The sequence below is a fragment of the Pantherophis guttatus genome, chromosome 2, assembly GCF_059756535.1.
Source record: "Pantherophis guttatus breed Tessera chromosome 2, ASM5975653v1, whole genome shotgun sequence".
NCBI classification, from domain to species: Eukaryota; Metazoa; Chordata; class Lepidosauria; order Squamata; family Colubridae; genus Pantherophis; species Pantherophis guttatus.
Genome location: NC_142064.1, coordinates 221,373,363 through 221,389,714, shown reverse-complemented (window position 1 = coordinate 221,389,714; position 16,352 = coordinate 221,373,363). Strand labels below are relative to the sequence as shown.

At 39.5% G+C, this 16,352-nt stretch overlaps 1 protein-coding gene and 1 long non-coding RNA gene across 3 annotated transcripts in view; one reads left to right on the top strand and one right to left on the bottom strand.

Moving 5' to 3' along the window:
- Window positions 1-254: 254 nt before the first annotated feature.
- LOC117676909 (uncharacterized) lies at window positions 255-14,125 on the bottom strand. The gene is made up of 4 exons (XR_004594560.3): window positions 14,043-14,125; window positions 2,792-2,896; window positions 1,484-1,518; window positions 255-412 (listed from the first exon to the last, which is right to left on the bottom strand). It is a non-coding gene; the product is annotated as an uncharacterized LOC117676909 (long non-coding RNA).
- A 558-nt stretch (window positions 14,126-14,683) lies between these two features.
- Window positions 14,684-16,352, top strand: part of IL17RD (interleukin 17 receptor D) — a 63,898-nt gene continuing 62,229 nt past the window's right edge. For both annotated transcript variants that reach the window (XM_034436694.3, XM_034436688.3), the window contains exon 1: window positions 14,684-14,964. In XM_034436694.3, coding sequence (XP_034292585.2) covers window positions 14,719-14,964 — 246 coding nt within the window. In that variant the 5' untranslated portion in view covers window positions 14,684-14,718. The remainder of the gene's footprint in view (window positions 14,965-16,352) is intronic.

Genomic DNA, 16,352 nt, shown 5'->3' with positions numbered 1-16,352 from the left:
ATAATTATTAAAATGGTGAACCAATTAAAATGGTTTATCGCAATGAATACATCCAGTTTGCTCAGAAATGTGATTAAAAATTGTGGTTATTGTGGGGAAAATGGTAGGAGGGAATATTATGTGCATCACATTCATTGTACAAAGTGCAGTAAAAGTGGGATATGAATAATTATAAATATCTGAAGGAATCATGTCAGAGCATTTTGCTCTCCTGTGGTTCCCTTTTAACCAATTATTCAAATTTTCTTGCCCAATTAGAGTACTACCTAGTATCTGAAGTCACATACCTTAAAGTGGAGACCTATTGTTTTCATGGGTTTGTTTCCATATCAAGTATATACTCAACATCTCCAACCTGATGTAATACAGATCTGGCCACAACAACTCCAAGAATTGCACAAGGCTGTAGACTCTAGGTGTCATAATTGAGAAAACTGCTATAAATATTTGGAACTGCTATAAATACTTATCAAAATTCTATACTGGAATGGGCAAGTTAATACTAAAATAAGAAATGATTGGATCAAGGACATTCATAAGTTCAGCATTTACCAGAGCTTACATTCATATAAAATTTTAAAATTTTGAAAATTAGAAATGAACTTCAATAGCCAATCAGAAGCATTTTAAAACCAGACAGCAAAAGTATTTGCCTTCATTCAAGATTTACCTAATCTAGAAATTTATTTAATTCAAAACTCTGATTCATAAACTTCAGGTGAAAATTCCCTGATTTGGGCTGCTCATGCAAAGCTAACCCGTTTTTTATGAGTTATGGTTTATGGTGAGTGCATTTGTTTGTTTGTTCTACTAGGCTTATATTCCTAGTAGATGTACGTGTGTGTATTTACAGCACCACAAATTCATCCTAATTACTTTCCTTCAGGAAGTTTGCTCAGTTTACTAATTTTAACATGTTCCCCACTTTATTTTTAACTTCATAATGATGGACTTGTTCTGCACGAAGATATTTATGTATTTTAAGCATTTGCTTTAGGCATATTTTTCTGTAGAATTACTGGATTTCCACAAGGATGCCATTGTTTATGATCTAGGAAGAATCAGGCCCTTTTGACAAGTTGATTATTTTGAGTTGTATGTTTTCTTTTTCTTTTTTTTCAGTTTATTTTATTTCACTGAGGATTTGTTTTCCCTCAGCAGTTAACATTACATTTTATAAATATCTACTAAAAATAGATTCAAGTAACTTCAGTGGTGCTTACTCCTAAAATATCTATACTGTACATGCTAGCATTGGTTTTAATTGTCCTGATAACGATGAAATCAAGGCTGTACCTGAAGCAATTTTTCCACTTTTCCTCTTTATGAGTTGCTTTGCTATTTCCATGCATGAATTATCCAGCACTTTCCTCACTAGATAAAGTATATGTCTATCATAAGTATTGAAATGCAGCACCATGAAATTCAGATGTTTGTCTCAGGAGATAAAAATAGTACTCTAGGGATTGGGTAGGGCACATACCGTATGTTCCATTATCCAGCATGTTGAAATACAAACTAGATAAAAGTAGACAAAATTAGAACAATCAGACAAAAATAATTTTACTAGTGAATTACTATGTAATCACTTCAACAAAACTAGTGATGTAAGTTTAGCTGAGACCTAAGTTGGCCTGATAAAGTTTTGTCATAATATGGAATATTATGACAAAATAATATTTTGTCATAATTATTAATATTATTTTCCTTACTTCCATGGAAAATAATTACATACATGGATAATATGGATGCTTTTATTTTAGTCTGGAACTCTCACTTTATATTATATTATGTGGTTGTCATGTTTATTCTTTTCATACTGTATTTTAATGGTACATTTGATTAGGAAATATTCATAGAACTTATATACAATGGTCCTACAAACACAGTAATTCTTTTTAGAAATTCATTGTATGTGGGTTTCTGGGGAAGCCAGAACATCATGCAAAAGGCTTAGCTAGAACCTACCTTCTCACAGTCCCATCTGACCTCTATTTATGTATTGCTTGTATGAAATGGGGGTGTTAATTTAATTTTTCCCATCTAAGCCAGACATAATAACTGGCACCCACATTTCTTCTTCTATAAAAATTGGGTAGATATAAGGAGTCACAGAAAAAGAAGCTACTTCTGATTTTTTACCTTTTTTTCTCATGTAATTTCAGCATCTTTCTCACAAATGCAACAGTACATTATGGACAATGTAAAAATTACCTTTTGTGGTTTAATTTTCTTGAGGCAAAGTATAGACTTAGAAAAGTCTACACAAAGTCTTAACTCAAATCATGGCTTGATATTACGGAATACGGCAGAATATAATCTTGGTAATTGGAAGGTTTACTGTTTTGAAATGCAGAGTCTTCCCCCACTTATTTTTTGTCCTACCTGGTATAACACAAACACAAAGGGTTGTCCAGCACTTAGGACTGGATAGGACAGTAGCGAGTTGCACTGGACCAGGCAGTACCATCAGCAGCAGGAGAAACTTGTTGGCAACTGTCTCTCCAAGGCCCAATATCTCACATTCCTCCCTCTAAGCCAGGGGTGTCAAACTCTTATCGTCACAGCTTCATCACATGACTTTTGCCCCTTTGCTAAACTGGGCGTAGTCAGCGCATGATGCATCCGGGCCATGGGCTGTGAGTTTGACACCCCTGCTCTAAGCTATTAGGAAGTACTTCCTGCTACAGAAGCACCTGAATCTTCTGTGAAACCAATGAATCAATGAAAACCTTCAAACTGCCAATGTATTTCTCTGGTGGGCACTATCAGTGCATTTCTATATCCTTACCTGGTCCCAGGTGCCGAGACTCCCATCTTCTTTTCTTGCATTACTCAGCAGAGGCCTTGTCAAACCAGACACATGCAAGTGATTGACCCAACGCTACTCAAATGTCTGTAAAGAAAGGATGCAACTGTGCTTCTCATGATGTGATCATGCACCATTTTAGAAGCTTTTTCACACACTTTTTTTATTTTAGGAGCCTCATTGGGTTGTGTTGCAGTTTATATACTTTCAAATAACATAGAACATGTGTATCTTAGCAGGTTGACAAAGGAGAAAGATTTTGAGGTACAGTGTGGAAAGCATCTTAATTCTCCATCAATGGAGCAAGATTACATTATGTATTTCAAAGAGCATATTGAAAATGAATCTTGTGTGAAGATAATGTATATACTGTATAATTATTTGTAAAATATGAAATAAATTGACTTATTTGTTAATGAGTTAATTGTATAAGACATTTATAACAGAATAACAGAGTTGGAAGGGACTTTGCAAGTCTTCTAGTCCAACTCTCTGCTCAAGCAAGAGACCCTAAACCATTTCAGACAAATGACTGTCCAGTCTCTTTTTAAAAGCCTCAGGTGATGGACAACCCACAATTTCTAAAGGCAAGCCATTCCACTGGTTTATTGTTTCTCACTGTCAGGAAATTTCTCCTTATTTCTAGACTGTTTCTCTCCTTGGATAGTTTCCATCTATTGCTTCTTCTTTTTTTTTTTTAATTTGATTTATATGCCGCCCTTCTCCGGAGACTCAGGGCGGCTTACAATGCGTTAACCAATAGCCTTCAAACTTTTGTACATTTATACAAAGTCAGCTTATTGCCCCCACAAACTGGGTCCTCATTTAACTTACCTTAGAAAGGATGGAAGGCTGAGTCAACTTTGAGCCTGGTAAGATTCGAACCTGCAGAAATTGCAGGCAGCTGTGTTAATAACAGGGTGCATTAAACCACTGTACTACCAAGGCTTCTAAAGGCTCTTGCCTTCTGGTGCTTTGGAAAATAGGTTGAGTCCATCTTCCTTATGGCAGCCCCTCAAATATTGGAACACTGCTATCATATTGCCCCTTCCCCATCCTTCTTTTCACTAGACTAGACATATCCAATTCCTGCAACCATTCTTCATATATTTTAGCCTCCAGCCCCCTAATCATCTTTGTTGTTCTTCTCTGCATTCTTTCCAGAGTCTCAGCATTTTTTTTAATATTGTGGTGACCAAGTGTAGTCTTACCAAGGCCTTATAAAGCAGCATTAATATCTCATGTGATCTTGATTCTATCCCTCTGTTAATGCAGCCTAGGATTGGACTGGCTTTTTTGGCATCTGCAGCCCATTGTTGGCTCATATTTAAATGATTGTCCACTAGGACGTTTATGAAAGGTTGGTTTTATTACATAACAGGTTTTTTGTTTTTTTGTTTTTTGTTTTGCATATAACAATAATTTTTTGAAAAAAGTTTAGGATGAGAAAGTAAAATTATTACTATGGTTTGATGAAAAACTGCCAAATTATGGCTTATGAGGTTATTGAATAGCACAGAAGAGATAACATAATCACAATATGTAAATCTGGTCCTAATGTAATTTTATACAATTATAAATTGATACAATTAGTGAGCACATCCCAATACTGAATGGGCAAGCCCAATTGATTCCAAAATAGTCCACATATAGCAAGCAAAAGGGGTCTTCCATCCCTCCCATTTCCAGACACCCAATACACAACTTCTCCTCAGATAGGAAGTCAATCCAAATAACATGTTGGCTGGGGAAATGACAGTCAGCTCCTTCCTTCTGGCCAGACAAAACAAACCTTTAATCCCTATGGAATCCCAGGATAAAGAGGGAGGACAGGTAATGCTTTGCTTGATAAAAACCAAAATTTTTCCCCAGTCCCTTTTTGTTTAAAATGCTGCCTTGGGATGTAAGAGGGAAAGTGCTAGAAAATATATCCCCTCCAGAGGTGGGTTTCAGCAGGTTCTGACCAGTTCTGAAGAACCGGTAGCGGAAATTTTGAGTAGTTCGGAGAACCGGTAGCAAAAATTCTGACTGGCCCCTCCCCCATCTATTCTCTGCCTCCCAAGTCCCAGCTGATTGGGAGGAAATGGGGATTTTGCAATAACCTTCCCCTGGAGTGAGGTGGGAATGGAGATTTTACAGTATCCTTCCCCTGGAGTGAGGTGGGAATGGAGATTTTACAGTATCCTTCCCCGCCACACCCACTAAGCCACACCCACAGAACCGGTAATAAAAATTGAAACCCACTACTGACCCCCTCCCCCAAAAAAAGGAAATTGAGAAGAAAGAACAGAGAAATCACTGGAATATATAGCTGGGGGAAAAGAGAACAGAAGATGGATGTGAGTTAGAAGTCTTTGGATTGGGACCCAAAAATCTCCGGGGGGGAAATGAAGTTCCTCAGGTCTAGATCAGTGCTATAAAGAACTAAACTTTAATTCCTGGAAGATAGAATGAAAGGAGAAGTCCCAGATCAGGACCCAAAAGACTTCAGGAAAACAAAGGAATATGGTTAAATTTTATGTCAGTCTCTAATTTATTGAGGGGGTTATCTAGGTAACTGTTGTTTCACAGGAATCAATAAGTTATTCAATCAGGATTTTATACTTTATGAAATATATATATTTTTCTGGGAGTGTCTTTGTGTGAAGGGGTATCAGGAAGTAAGGCTGAGCCTGTACCTGAGCCTGGTTGTCTTGATTTGAGATTGATAAATTTGTTTTTACCTCAGCTCTGTTTCTGTGTGTGTTGTTTTTTTTTGTTTCTATATTTTAACATTGTTGACCATCCAGGGTCATTAATTTGAGATGGGTGGTCACATAAATAGAAATAAATAAATGCATTTCTAGTTATTGTCCCTAATAATTTAAAAAAGTTTACTGTATTTAATGCAAACACGGTTGTTCCGTTTTTGTTCCCGCTTAAATTCTTTAAGCCTTGGCTTCTATCCAGCATGGATCTATGTTCCATATCCCCATTATATTTTATGGGAGACTGATACTTAAGATGCCGCTTGTGATTTTATCAGTGCTAGTTATCTTATTTGCTTGGGATCTTTGATTACCAGATTCAAGAGGATACTTTACCTTTTTCTTATTTTTTTAATAAAATTGAGTTTTAAATTATATCATTATTCCTGCACAAAAGGGGACTATTTTTATTTAAATTACACACCTCAAAGCTATAAGGACTCAAGAGAATACAGAATCCAGTTTTCCTTCATTTTTATTACTCTTGTAACTTGTTAGCTTCTATTGCAACACAGAAACCAATCCTGGATTGAGAACTGAAATTCTCAGAGATTTCCTAAGCAAAATCTCTTCCAGATACAATACAACCCAGGCAGGGGTGGGTTCTACTTATCTTTACTACTGGTTCACAGCACGTGCGTTCTTCTGTGCATGCGCAGAAGTGTTTTGGTGACATCAGGGTCAGTGGGCGGAGCCTCCCGCCAGTTTTACTACCAGTTCTATAGAACCGGTGTGAACCGGGGTCAACCCACCACTGAACCCAGGGCATTTGTTTATTTTTATTTATTTGTCAAACATGTACAAGATAGCAGGTATGAATATGACCATGGAAATGAACGAAGGAAATGAATACAAATAAATGGGGACAGTAGGACAGGGACAGTAGGCACGTTGGTGTGCTTATACACACCCCCTTTACGGATCTCTTAGGAATGGGGTGAGGTCCATGGTAGACAGTTTAAGGTTGAAGCTGTGAGGGTTTGAGGATGTAACGACGGAGTTGGGTAGAGCATTCCAGGTGTTGACGAGTCTATTGCTGAAGTTGTATTTTCTGCAACCGAGTTTGGAGTGGTTTACCTTAAGTTTGTATCGATTGTTTGCCTGTGTATTATTGAGGTTGAAGCTGAAGAAGTCATTGACAGGTAAGACATTGTAGCAGACAATGTTGTGTACTATGCTTAGATCAGACTGCAGGCAGCACAGTTCCAGATTCTCCAAGCCCAAAATTTCAAGCCTGGTGGCATAAGTGATTCTATTGTGAGTAAAGGAGTGGACTACTCTTCTCGTGAAATACCTCTGGACCCGCTCAATTGTATTAATGTCTGATATACAGTATGGATTCCAGGCAGACGAGCTGTATTTGAGAATTGGTCCTCCTTCTCCTCCATGTAAGTAAGTGCTCAGAATGTGAATCACTCAACCTCTCTCTCTTTTTTTTTAAATTTTAAAAACAAACTTTATTCAATATAAAAAGATAAAAAATTGTACAAAACATTCTTAACTCTAAAAAAAACTCCACCTCTCTCACACGTCTAGATTTAGAGGTAAAAAAAACATTTTCCTCTCCTTACAATAGATAGTAACAATAGTAAATACAAACAACTGCATAAAAGCAGAAAAGTTAGCCAGAATGGGAAAAAAGAAAAGAAGAAAACAAAGAGAGGATTGAAACCCTCCCATATCTTTAAAGACTCAGACTTTGCTGTAACACCATATAAGGAGATTTTTATGCCATCCTTCCCTAGTAAAATCTGAATAGTTTTATCTATATCAATAAACAGTGTAGAGCTGGAATAGGCACAAGGGCAATCTGGATTTTCTGGTAAATCTCTCATTTAATGTGTTGTGAAGATCACTGAGTGATTTGTGGTAGATTAGCGAAGTTAAATTATCTCTTTCCTGGTTGTTTACCATCAATAGCATCAAAATTAGGCCTCTGCCATGTGACTATGTTGTGAAAAAGAAAGCTTGAAGTAACCTAAACTAGACCTGTATGTGAAGACTGAAAGCTCCATTCACTTTAGTAGGCAAAAGAAATGCTTGGCTTTAAAACTATTCAAGTGTATATCTATCTATCTATCTATCTATCTATCTATCTATCTATCTATCTATCTATCAATCATTTGGGCTTGTATGCCGCCCTCTCTCCAAAGGACTCAGGGCGGCTTACAACAATAAATACACAAATTCAATTATAAAATATAACAGATATAAAAACCCGTTAAAATCACATTTAAAACCCTTCAGTCCAATCCGGCCAGGATTGAGCCGGATTGTACACAAAGTTACAGTTGGGGTTTTAAGAAAATAGTATATCCTGAAATTTTAAAATCTGTCATTTTCGAAAGCCCATTCCATCAGATTGTATCAGTACAATCAGCACAGGTGAAGAACACTCACTTCCCCCAAAATCCAGAAAACCGTAACTGTTTTGCCTGCTTTCTGGGGGGGGGGGGAAATGACAGATTGAAGGAAGCTCTGCTAAGAGCAGAGATGATGACCATGGAAGAAAGAAGAGCCAGCAAATAGACTGGCTTTTCATAATTCCTCTTTGGACAAGGGGAGGACTTGAGATTCCCCACAAATACTCCAGGCAGTTGCTCCTCATGAGAGAGTGCAAGTCAGCAGTCTCTGGCAGGTTTAGAGGTCTTGGGGGATGAGGGAGTAGCTATCTTGCTCAAACCGAGGTCACGGCCTTTAAAAGAACACTGAGTTTCCATGGTTCCTTTTCTAATCACTTTCAGAAACTGCTTGTTAATTATTCTTAAGCTATTAGAAATCTTTGGATCCACAAGTTTGAAAACACTAGTAACTTATAAACTTAGAGAGAGAGAGACGGGATGGGGGTGTAGGGAGAAAGAGAGGGCATTTTGGAAAGTTACAAAAGAGCTAAGGGTCCAAATGGAATCCATTTGGACCCTTAGTCCTTTTGTAACTTTCCAAAGTGCCCTCTCTTTCTCTCTCTCCCTACCGCCCCCCTCTAAGTTTATACAGGAAAAAGCATTTGTTTTGAATTCTTTAAAAAAAAAAGATCTTTGGATGGGATTTTGGAGATTGGACACTAGAGAGAACTAGAAGGAACTAAATATTACAATTAAAGGAGAACAACAATTAAATTTGACTTAATACAGAATGGAGCAAAATATTTTAACATTGGACATATTGAAGGATATTTTGGAACAATGGATTCAGAAGAGTGTTTGCCTCTATAGGGAGACTGTAAAAGATATTATGGAAAAGGATGTGCATTTATTTATTTATTTAAGAAAATTTATATGGCTGCCCAACTCCCTCTCAGTGACTTTGGGCATTTACAAAGATAGCATTTGATGCTAATATAATAAAAGGGAAAATTCTGTCTGGTTAAATTCTATACATATTCTGGGAGCATGCATGCATGTAGGAATAAATAGTACGCATATTCAGTGAAATGTGTTTTATTCTCTGATTCAACTCTCAGCCCATCACTTATTTACTTAAAAACAAGCTCAATTGATTTCAACAAGAATTACAGTGAAATAAGGAGCTTATGATAATAGTCAGTTTAAATTCTAAAAACATTTTCATAAAAAAAATCCCTTTGGAATCATGAAAGTTTATCTTCTGTAAACGAGATTAAGGCTGTAGCTAACTTCAAAATCACTTTTACAGTCCAGACCCTCCCAGGCACTAGTCCCAGCATGGTGGAATTCATGGCATTCTTTGCCAGTACCAGACACAGAAGGTTTGGATATATAGACATATATACATAGACGCATATAAACCACATAGATAAACCAACCCACACACACAGAGGGAGGTAAAGTATTGCTCCAGTTTTTTAAAAAAATGGCTTTTGCTTTGCTAAATGATAGAAAAACTGATGGAAAACAGCAGCTCATACTGCAAAACTATCTGTTCTACTGCTGTTATTTTCAAAACTGCACTTTTCCTTAGGGGAGTCATTGTGCCCTGCATGTCTTCTTCCATCTGGAAGCAGCTGCTGCAGAAGCAAAAGAAGTTTTTAGCTGGAAGCAAGGAGGTAATGGCAACTAAAACCATCTGCAGAGCTCATTAGACTGATAGCCATGACTTTTGAAAGGGCTCCAAGTCAAGGGTACACATTTTTTTCAGCAACAAAAGAGTATTGTGAAGAAAGATAGAACTGGTCAGAAATTCCAGTTGCCACAAAATTGCAGCATTTTGCACCATGATTTATTTTGCTTTTTGATTCTCCATTGAGAAATAAAACACAGACAAATAAATACATCAGTACTGTTGGATGTGTTCATAAGGCACAGCTATGAACACATTGCCAAAGGATGAGATATGGAACGTCAGTAAAATATTATACAATTTTCTCTACTTTAAAAAAAAATATTATGTTTGGATAAAAAAGCTTCTCTAGAACCATGATTTGAGTCAGGGGTGGGTTCTAAAATTTTTTACTACTGCTTCTGTGGGTGTGGGTTATTTTGTGGGCGTGGTTTGATGGTCATGTGACAATTCTTTAGGATTTAGCAGAGGTACTGGTCTACCAGGCTTTTAACTGCTTGCAGAGCTATACTGGTCTACTCATTTATTTTTGCAGGCACTGGTCTACCCATTTATTTTTGCAGGCACTGGTCTACTCACGTATTTTTGCAGGCACTAGTCTACCCATTTATTTTTGCAGGCACTGGTCTACTCATTTGTTTTTGGAGGTACCAGTCTACCACCAAACTGCCTTTTACCACTGATCAGCTGTAGGGCGGCCCTTTGAAGCCCCGCGGCAAGAGTTTAAACAGTTTTTTTCCTTATAGCCCATCAGCTGGGACTCAGGAGGCAGCAATAGATTGGGGGTGGGGCCAAATAAAAGGTAAGAATAACGTGGGGGGCGGGGCGGCAGAACCAGTTCGGTGACGTCATATCATCACTGCTACTGGCTTGGCGGAACCGGACGGAACCGGGAGGAACCCACCACTGATTTGAGTAGACAGTACTTTAAAGTACTATTGTACGAGAGCTATATTGGTCTATGATGGAGAAAAAAAAAAGAGGGAACGTAGTAGCACTTTTTATGATTAGCCAATGTTAAATAGATTTAACATTTGTTTGTTTAACAGGTTTAGCCTTGGAGCACAAAATGAAGCAGGGCACAAGCTGATAGAATTTTGTCAAGAGAATATGATGGTCAAAGCAAACACTATTTTCCAGCAACCCAAGAGACGACTCTACACATGGACATCACCAGACGGTCAACACAGAAATCAGATTGACTATGTGCTCTGCAGCCAAAGATGGGGAAGCTCTATACAGTCAGTAAAAACAAGACCAGGAGCTGACTGTGGCTCAGAGCTTTTCGTTGCAAAATTTAGGCTTAAATTGAAGAAAGCAGGGAAAAGCACTAGGCTGCTCAGGTATGAACTAAATCATATCCCTCATGAATATACATTAGAGGTGACAAATAGATTTAAGGAATTAAATTTGATAGACAGAGTGCCTGAAAAACTATGGACGAAGGTTCGCAACATTGTACAAGAGGTAGCAACTAAAACCATCCCAAAGAAAAAGAAATGCAAGAAAGCAAAATGGCTGTCTGAGGAAGCTTTGCAAATAGCTGAAGAAAGAAGGGAAGCGAAAGGCAAGGGAGAAAGAGAAAGATACACCCAATTGAATGCAGAATTCCAGAGAATAGCTGGAAGAGATAATAATGCCTTCTTAAATGAACAGGGCAAAGAAATAGAAGAAAACAATAGAATAGGAAGGACCAGAAATCTCTTCAAGAAAATTAGTGATATGAAGGGAACGTTTCATGCAAAGATGGCCATGATAAAGGATCAAAATGGCAGGGACCTAACAGAGGCAGAAGAGATTAAGAAGAGGTGGCAAAATTACACAGAAGAACTATACAAGAACGGGCGTAACTTCCCTGATATCCATGATGGGGTGATCACTGACCTTGAGCCAGACATCCTAGAATGTGAAGTCAAATGGGCCTTAGGAAATCTGAGCAACAACAAAGCTAGTGAGGCGACAGTATTCCAGCTGAGCTATTCAAAATCTTAAAAGATGATGCAGTAAAAGTGCTACACTCAATTTGCCAGCAACTCAACAGTGGCCACAGGATTGGAAAAGGTCAGTTTACATTCCAATTCCAAAGAAAAGCAATGCCAAAGAATGTTCAAACTATCGCACCATTGCACTCATTTCACATGCCAGTAAGGTTATCCTTAAAATTCTACAAGCTAGGCTCCAGCAGTATGTGGATCAAGAACTACCAGAAGTACAGGCAGGATTTCGAAGAGGCAGAGGAACTAGAGATCAAATTGCCAACATACGCTGGATCATGGAGAAAGCTAGGGAGTTCCAGAAAAACTCTACTTCTGCTTCATTGACTATGCTAAAGCCTTTGATTGTGTGGCAAGTTCTTAAAGAGATGGAAATACCAGACCATCTTATTTGTCTCTTGAGAAACCTATATGAAGGTCAAGAAGCAATAGTGAGAACTGGACACGGAATTGGTTCAAAATTGGGAAAAGAGTCTGGCAAGGCTGTATATTATTGCCTGCCTATTTAACTTATATGCAGAGCACATCATGAGAAAGGCGGGGCTAGATGAATCAAAAATTGGAATGAAGATTGCCAGGAGAAATATCAATAACCTCAGATATGCAGATGATACCACTTTAATGGCAGAAAGTGAAGAGGAACTAAAGAGCTTCTTAATGTGGGTGAAGAAGGAGAGTGCAATAGTTGGCCTGAAACTCAACATTAAGAAAACTAAGATCATGGCATCCAGCCCTCTCAATTCCTAGCAAATAGATAGGGAAGAAATGGAAGTAGTGACAGATTTTATTTTCCTGGGCTCCAAGTTCACTGCAGATGGGAACTGCAGCCAAGAAATTAAAAGACGCTTGCTCCTGGGGAGGAAAGTTATGGCAAATCTAGACAGCATACTAAAAAGCAGAGACATCACCCTGCCAACAAAAGTGCATATCGTCAAGGTTATGGTTTTCCCAGTTGCAATGTATGGCTGTGAAAGTTGGACTGAGCGCCAAAGAAAGGCTGAGCCCCACAGAATTGAGGACTTTGAACTATGGTGCTGGAGAAGACCCTTGGATTGCAAGGCGATCAAACCGGTCAGTCCTAGAGGAGATCAATCCTGACTGCTCTTTAGAACACCAGATTCTGAAGATGAAACTCAAATACTTTGGCCACCTAATGAGAAGGAAGGACTCACTGGAGACGAGCCTAATGCTGGGAAATATTGAAGGCAAAAGAAGAAGGGGACAACAGAGAATGAAGTGGCTGAATGGAGTCACTGAAGCAGTAGGCGTGAGCTTAAATGAACTCCAGAAGATGGTAGAGGACAGGAAGGCCTGGAGGAACATTGTCCATGGGGTCATGGTGGGTCAGACATGATTTTGCAACTAACAACAACAAACAAAAAGGTTTTTAAATTTAAATTTTAAATTGAAACCAGTTTTTAAAAAAGCAAAAGCTGCAGTAAATTTCACCGGATGTTATTAGGAAAAGGTGCTACCAGACTTTCACTAGGTTCTATTGGGATGTATACCAAAAGTTCTCACCTACTAATTGTTTTTCAATTTGTGCCTTCCTGCCCATCTGGCCAGGGCCAGCAAGGCTGAAGCATTTTTACCAATCTCTAACAGCTAACAGGGTGTGTCTGAGACAGAAATCCTATTCACAACTCCTCTGCTCAACATTGGAATGGGATGTGTGGTTGTGCAATGAAAGTTAATAAGTACCGTGTAACTGCAAAAAAAAAAAAAAAAAAGAAAAAGAAAGAAAGAAAAAAAAAAGAAAAGAAACCTGCAACATTTTAATTGATTTTACAGAAAATGTTTGATTGGGCCATGCCAGTGGTTTTTTTTTTAATCTAACCTAATTAATCTCACAGAGAAATTGGGAAAATGAACCAAGCAAACTTCTTCTAATTCATGGGTGAAGGAATGAGATATAAACAAAACAGCTAAATAAATATACCTTTCTCTCATTTCAGTAAGAAATATCCAAGCATACTCTTCAAATTCTTCCAACTAACCAATTTTAATAAGGTCTTATGAGTCTTTGATGAGTAATATCACAATTGCTCACAGTATCCTTTACCTTTGACATCTGGACTACTAAAATTTTCTTTACATGGGCCTCCCTTGAAAATCTTTCAGAAGCTTCAGTTGATTCAGCAGTTAGCAATCAAGGTTTGCTTACACTTCTGGCTAAGTTTCCTCCACTTCTGACAATGCTACCTTGGCTGCCAGCTAACTTCTAGGTGCAGTTTTAGATTCCGGTTGTCATCCTTACTGTCCTATATGGCTCAGAGTCTGGTTACCTCTGAGACTGCCTGCTCCATCTTGAATCTACCAATCTGCTGAAATCAGGGTAAGTAAGGAGTCAAAGGAATCTTAACTTTGAAATGTTTCCATTTCGCATTCTGAATTATGCTAAACACTAACATTAACTCAGGACCAAGGGAGAAAGGTACAATGAAAAACTAGGTTTACCTCTGAATAAAAATCATATAGATCTCATGTTTCTCTGCTGGGAAGGCAGCAATGGGAAGATATCAGGAAAGCATCAAGTTGAGGAAGCCGGAAACAGGTTTTGTAAAGTCTTGCTTTACAAACGATTAAAAAGACTTGTGCTGCAGTCTGGTTTATATATTAGCACCAGAAAACACAAAAGCTTAGAACCAAATCCTGTGCTGACATGAAATCAGTTTTAGGAGAAAGCCTCCGGATTTTTCAAATGCAATTTCTCCCCCCCCCCCCCACCACCACTCAAGGGAGGTTAACTTTTGGTACTTCGTTACTTCTTGCCCCAGACTCGTATAAACGTTTGCACATTTGAAAAGAGCACATCCCCCACCTCTCCTTCCTTTAACTTCCTTTTTGAGAGACAGATGGTGGTTGAGCATTTTTTTCCCCCCGAGGTCTTCCTTTGAAGACGTTCTGCGCCGCTTGTACAGCATTTCAGCTGTTCTGAATTAAATCATAACATCCTCGAAGGGGAGGACCAACTGACCTCTCCCGCACCTAGACAAATGGCAATGGTGGTCCGCCCCCCTCCGCCCCCTGCTTCCTCCGTCCGCAAGGTACGAGTGGGTGGGTGGGTGAGTGGGTGGGCGAGAGGAAAGCAGCAGTTCCCTGGACGAAGGTCTCGGTGGAGTCTCCGTCGCGCATGCGTGCCGCTGCTTTCTCCCTCCCCCTCCTGGTTTTCCCCAACCTGAAGTTAACTTCTGGCGCTCCGACTTGCACTTCGGAGGCTACCAGGCAAGCGATGGCACTTTGGCTCAAGTTCTGCTCTTTCTTCTTCTCTCTCACGGCCTGCCTCGATGGCCCGCGTCTGGCCGTCTCCGCCGGAGGGACCAGCAGCGGCGGCGGCGGTGGCAGGAAAGGATCCGCGGGCGAGGCTTGCGCCTGGATGGTAAGTAAGACGGTTTGGGGTTTGGATGGATTTGATCACGGTGTGTTTGGGTCCAAGTTCGGTTTATTCCGACCGAAGGCAGGAAAAGACACCAAGTTTGCCGGGTGCCAGATACCTTTCGGTTTAAAGCGCTTCGGGACACCGACAGCCGGGCGATGGCAACAGTGTGCCCGCTTTGCGTGGTGGGCACTTTGCTGCAAGCACAGCTATGCAAGCAAGGCTGACCCTTCCTTTCTCCCTTCCTTTTTTTCTCTTTCCCTCCTTCTCTCCTTTCCTCCCTCCTTCCCTCCTTCTTTCCTCCCTCCCTCCCTTTTTTCTCCCTCCCTCCTTCCTTCTCCGCTTGTTCCTTGCTGGCGCTCTCCGTCTAGCAAACAAGAGGGCCAGCTGGCATTTGTAAGCTTTTGGGATGGTTGGCGGCGGAGTTTGACTGCAGTTTCGCATCAAAGGAGGCTGGGGAGGAAGGAGGGACGGGGCAGCGGAGAGGGAGGGAGCAACAAGTGTGAAGTCGCTCCACAGGTCTTTTATGCGCCTGTCTCCCTAATTCTTCTCCCGCCTTAACTAAACCTGTGCCGGGAGAAGAGGATAAAAGGCGATCGCTTTGGCCTTTGTCATTTTAATCCCTGCAGGCTGGTTTGGTTACAGGCCTGATCTTTACCGGAAAGACGGTAATTGGGAGTGTTGGTAAGGTGATAAAAAAGAGTTTTAGGGCTTCACCTTTTGTCTCTCCCAGAAGCTGCAATTTCCTTGGGTTCCCTAAGTGTGATTTTCCTTGGTGTGTGTGTGTGTGTGAAATAAAAAACAAAGACCGCTTTCCTGCTCCTTTCAGTTTTCAGCCTTATTAAAGATTCCAGATGACTGGCACCAGTGACTTTCATTACTTCTTTTTTGTTGTTGTTGTTAACCTGTCACAAAGATTTCCTGGGGTCATGAAGAGGGGTGGGGGTTGGGGGGTCTAGGAGACTGGTGAACTAGTGAAGTGGCTCCGGTATTATTAACATCCCTTCTTCTGCTGTTTCTTTGTTCTTGCTTTATTTTTTATAGACTTTTGTGGTTTTAATGTTTTTAATAATTATGGTAATGGATTTTTAGGTAATTATTGACTGTTAAGCTTTGTTATAGGCCGCCCAGAGATGGGCAGCTTTATAAATTGCACAGATAAATTGTAAGATAAGTTGTAAAAAAACAAAGGAAGTGACCTGCTGGCATGGAGTAGTTGTGTTCATACCTGAAAATACATATATAGCTATAGGAAAAGAGCTAAACGTTTAGAGGGACAACTTGCTAGAGTTAATAATTGATTTGCAGATTTTAAAGTCTAGTTATATGTACATGAGAACCTTAGAAGCTCTAATGCTTCTCAAAGATTTGGTGTATTTTCTAATAAAAAT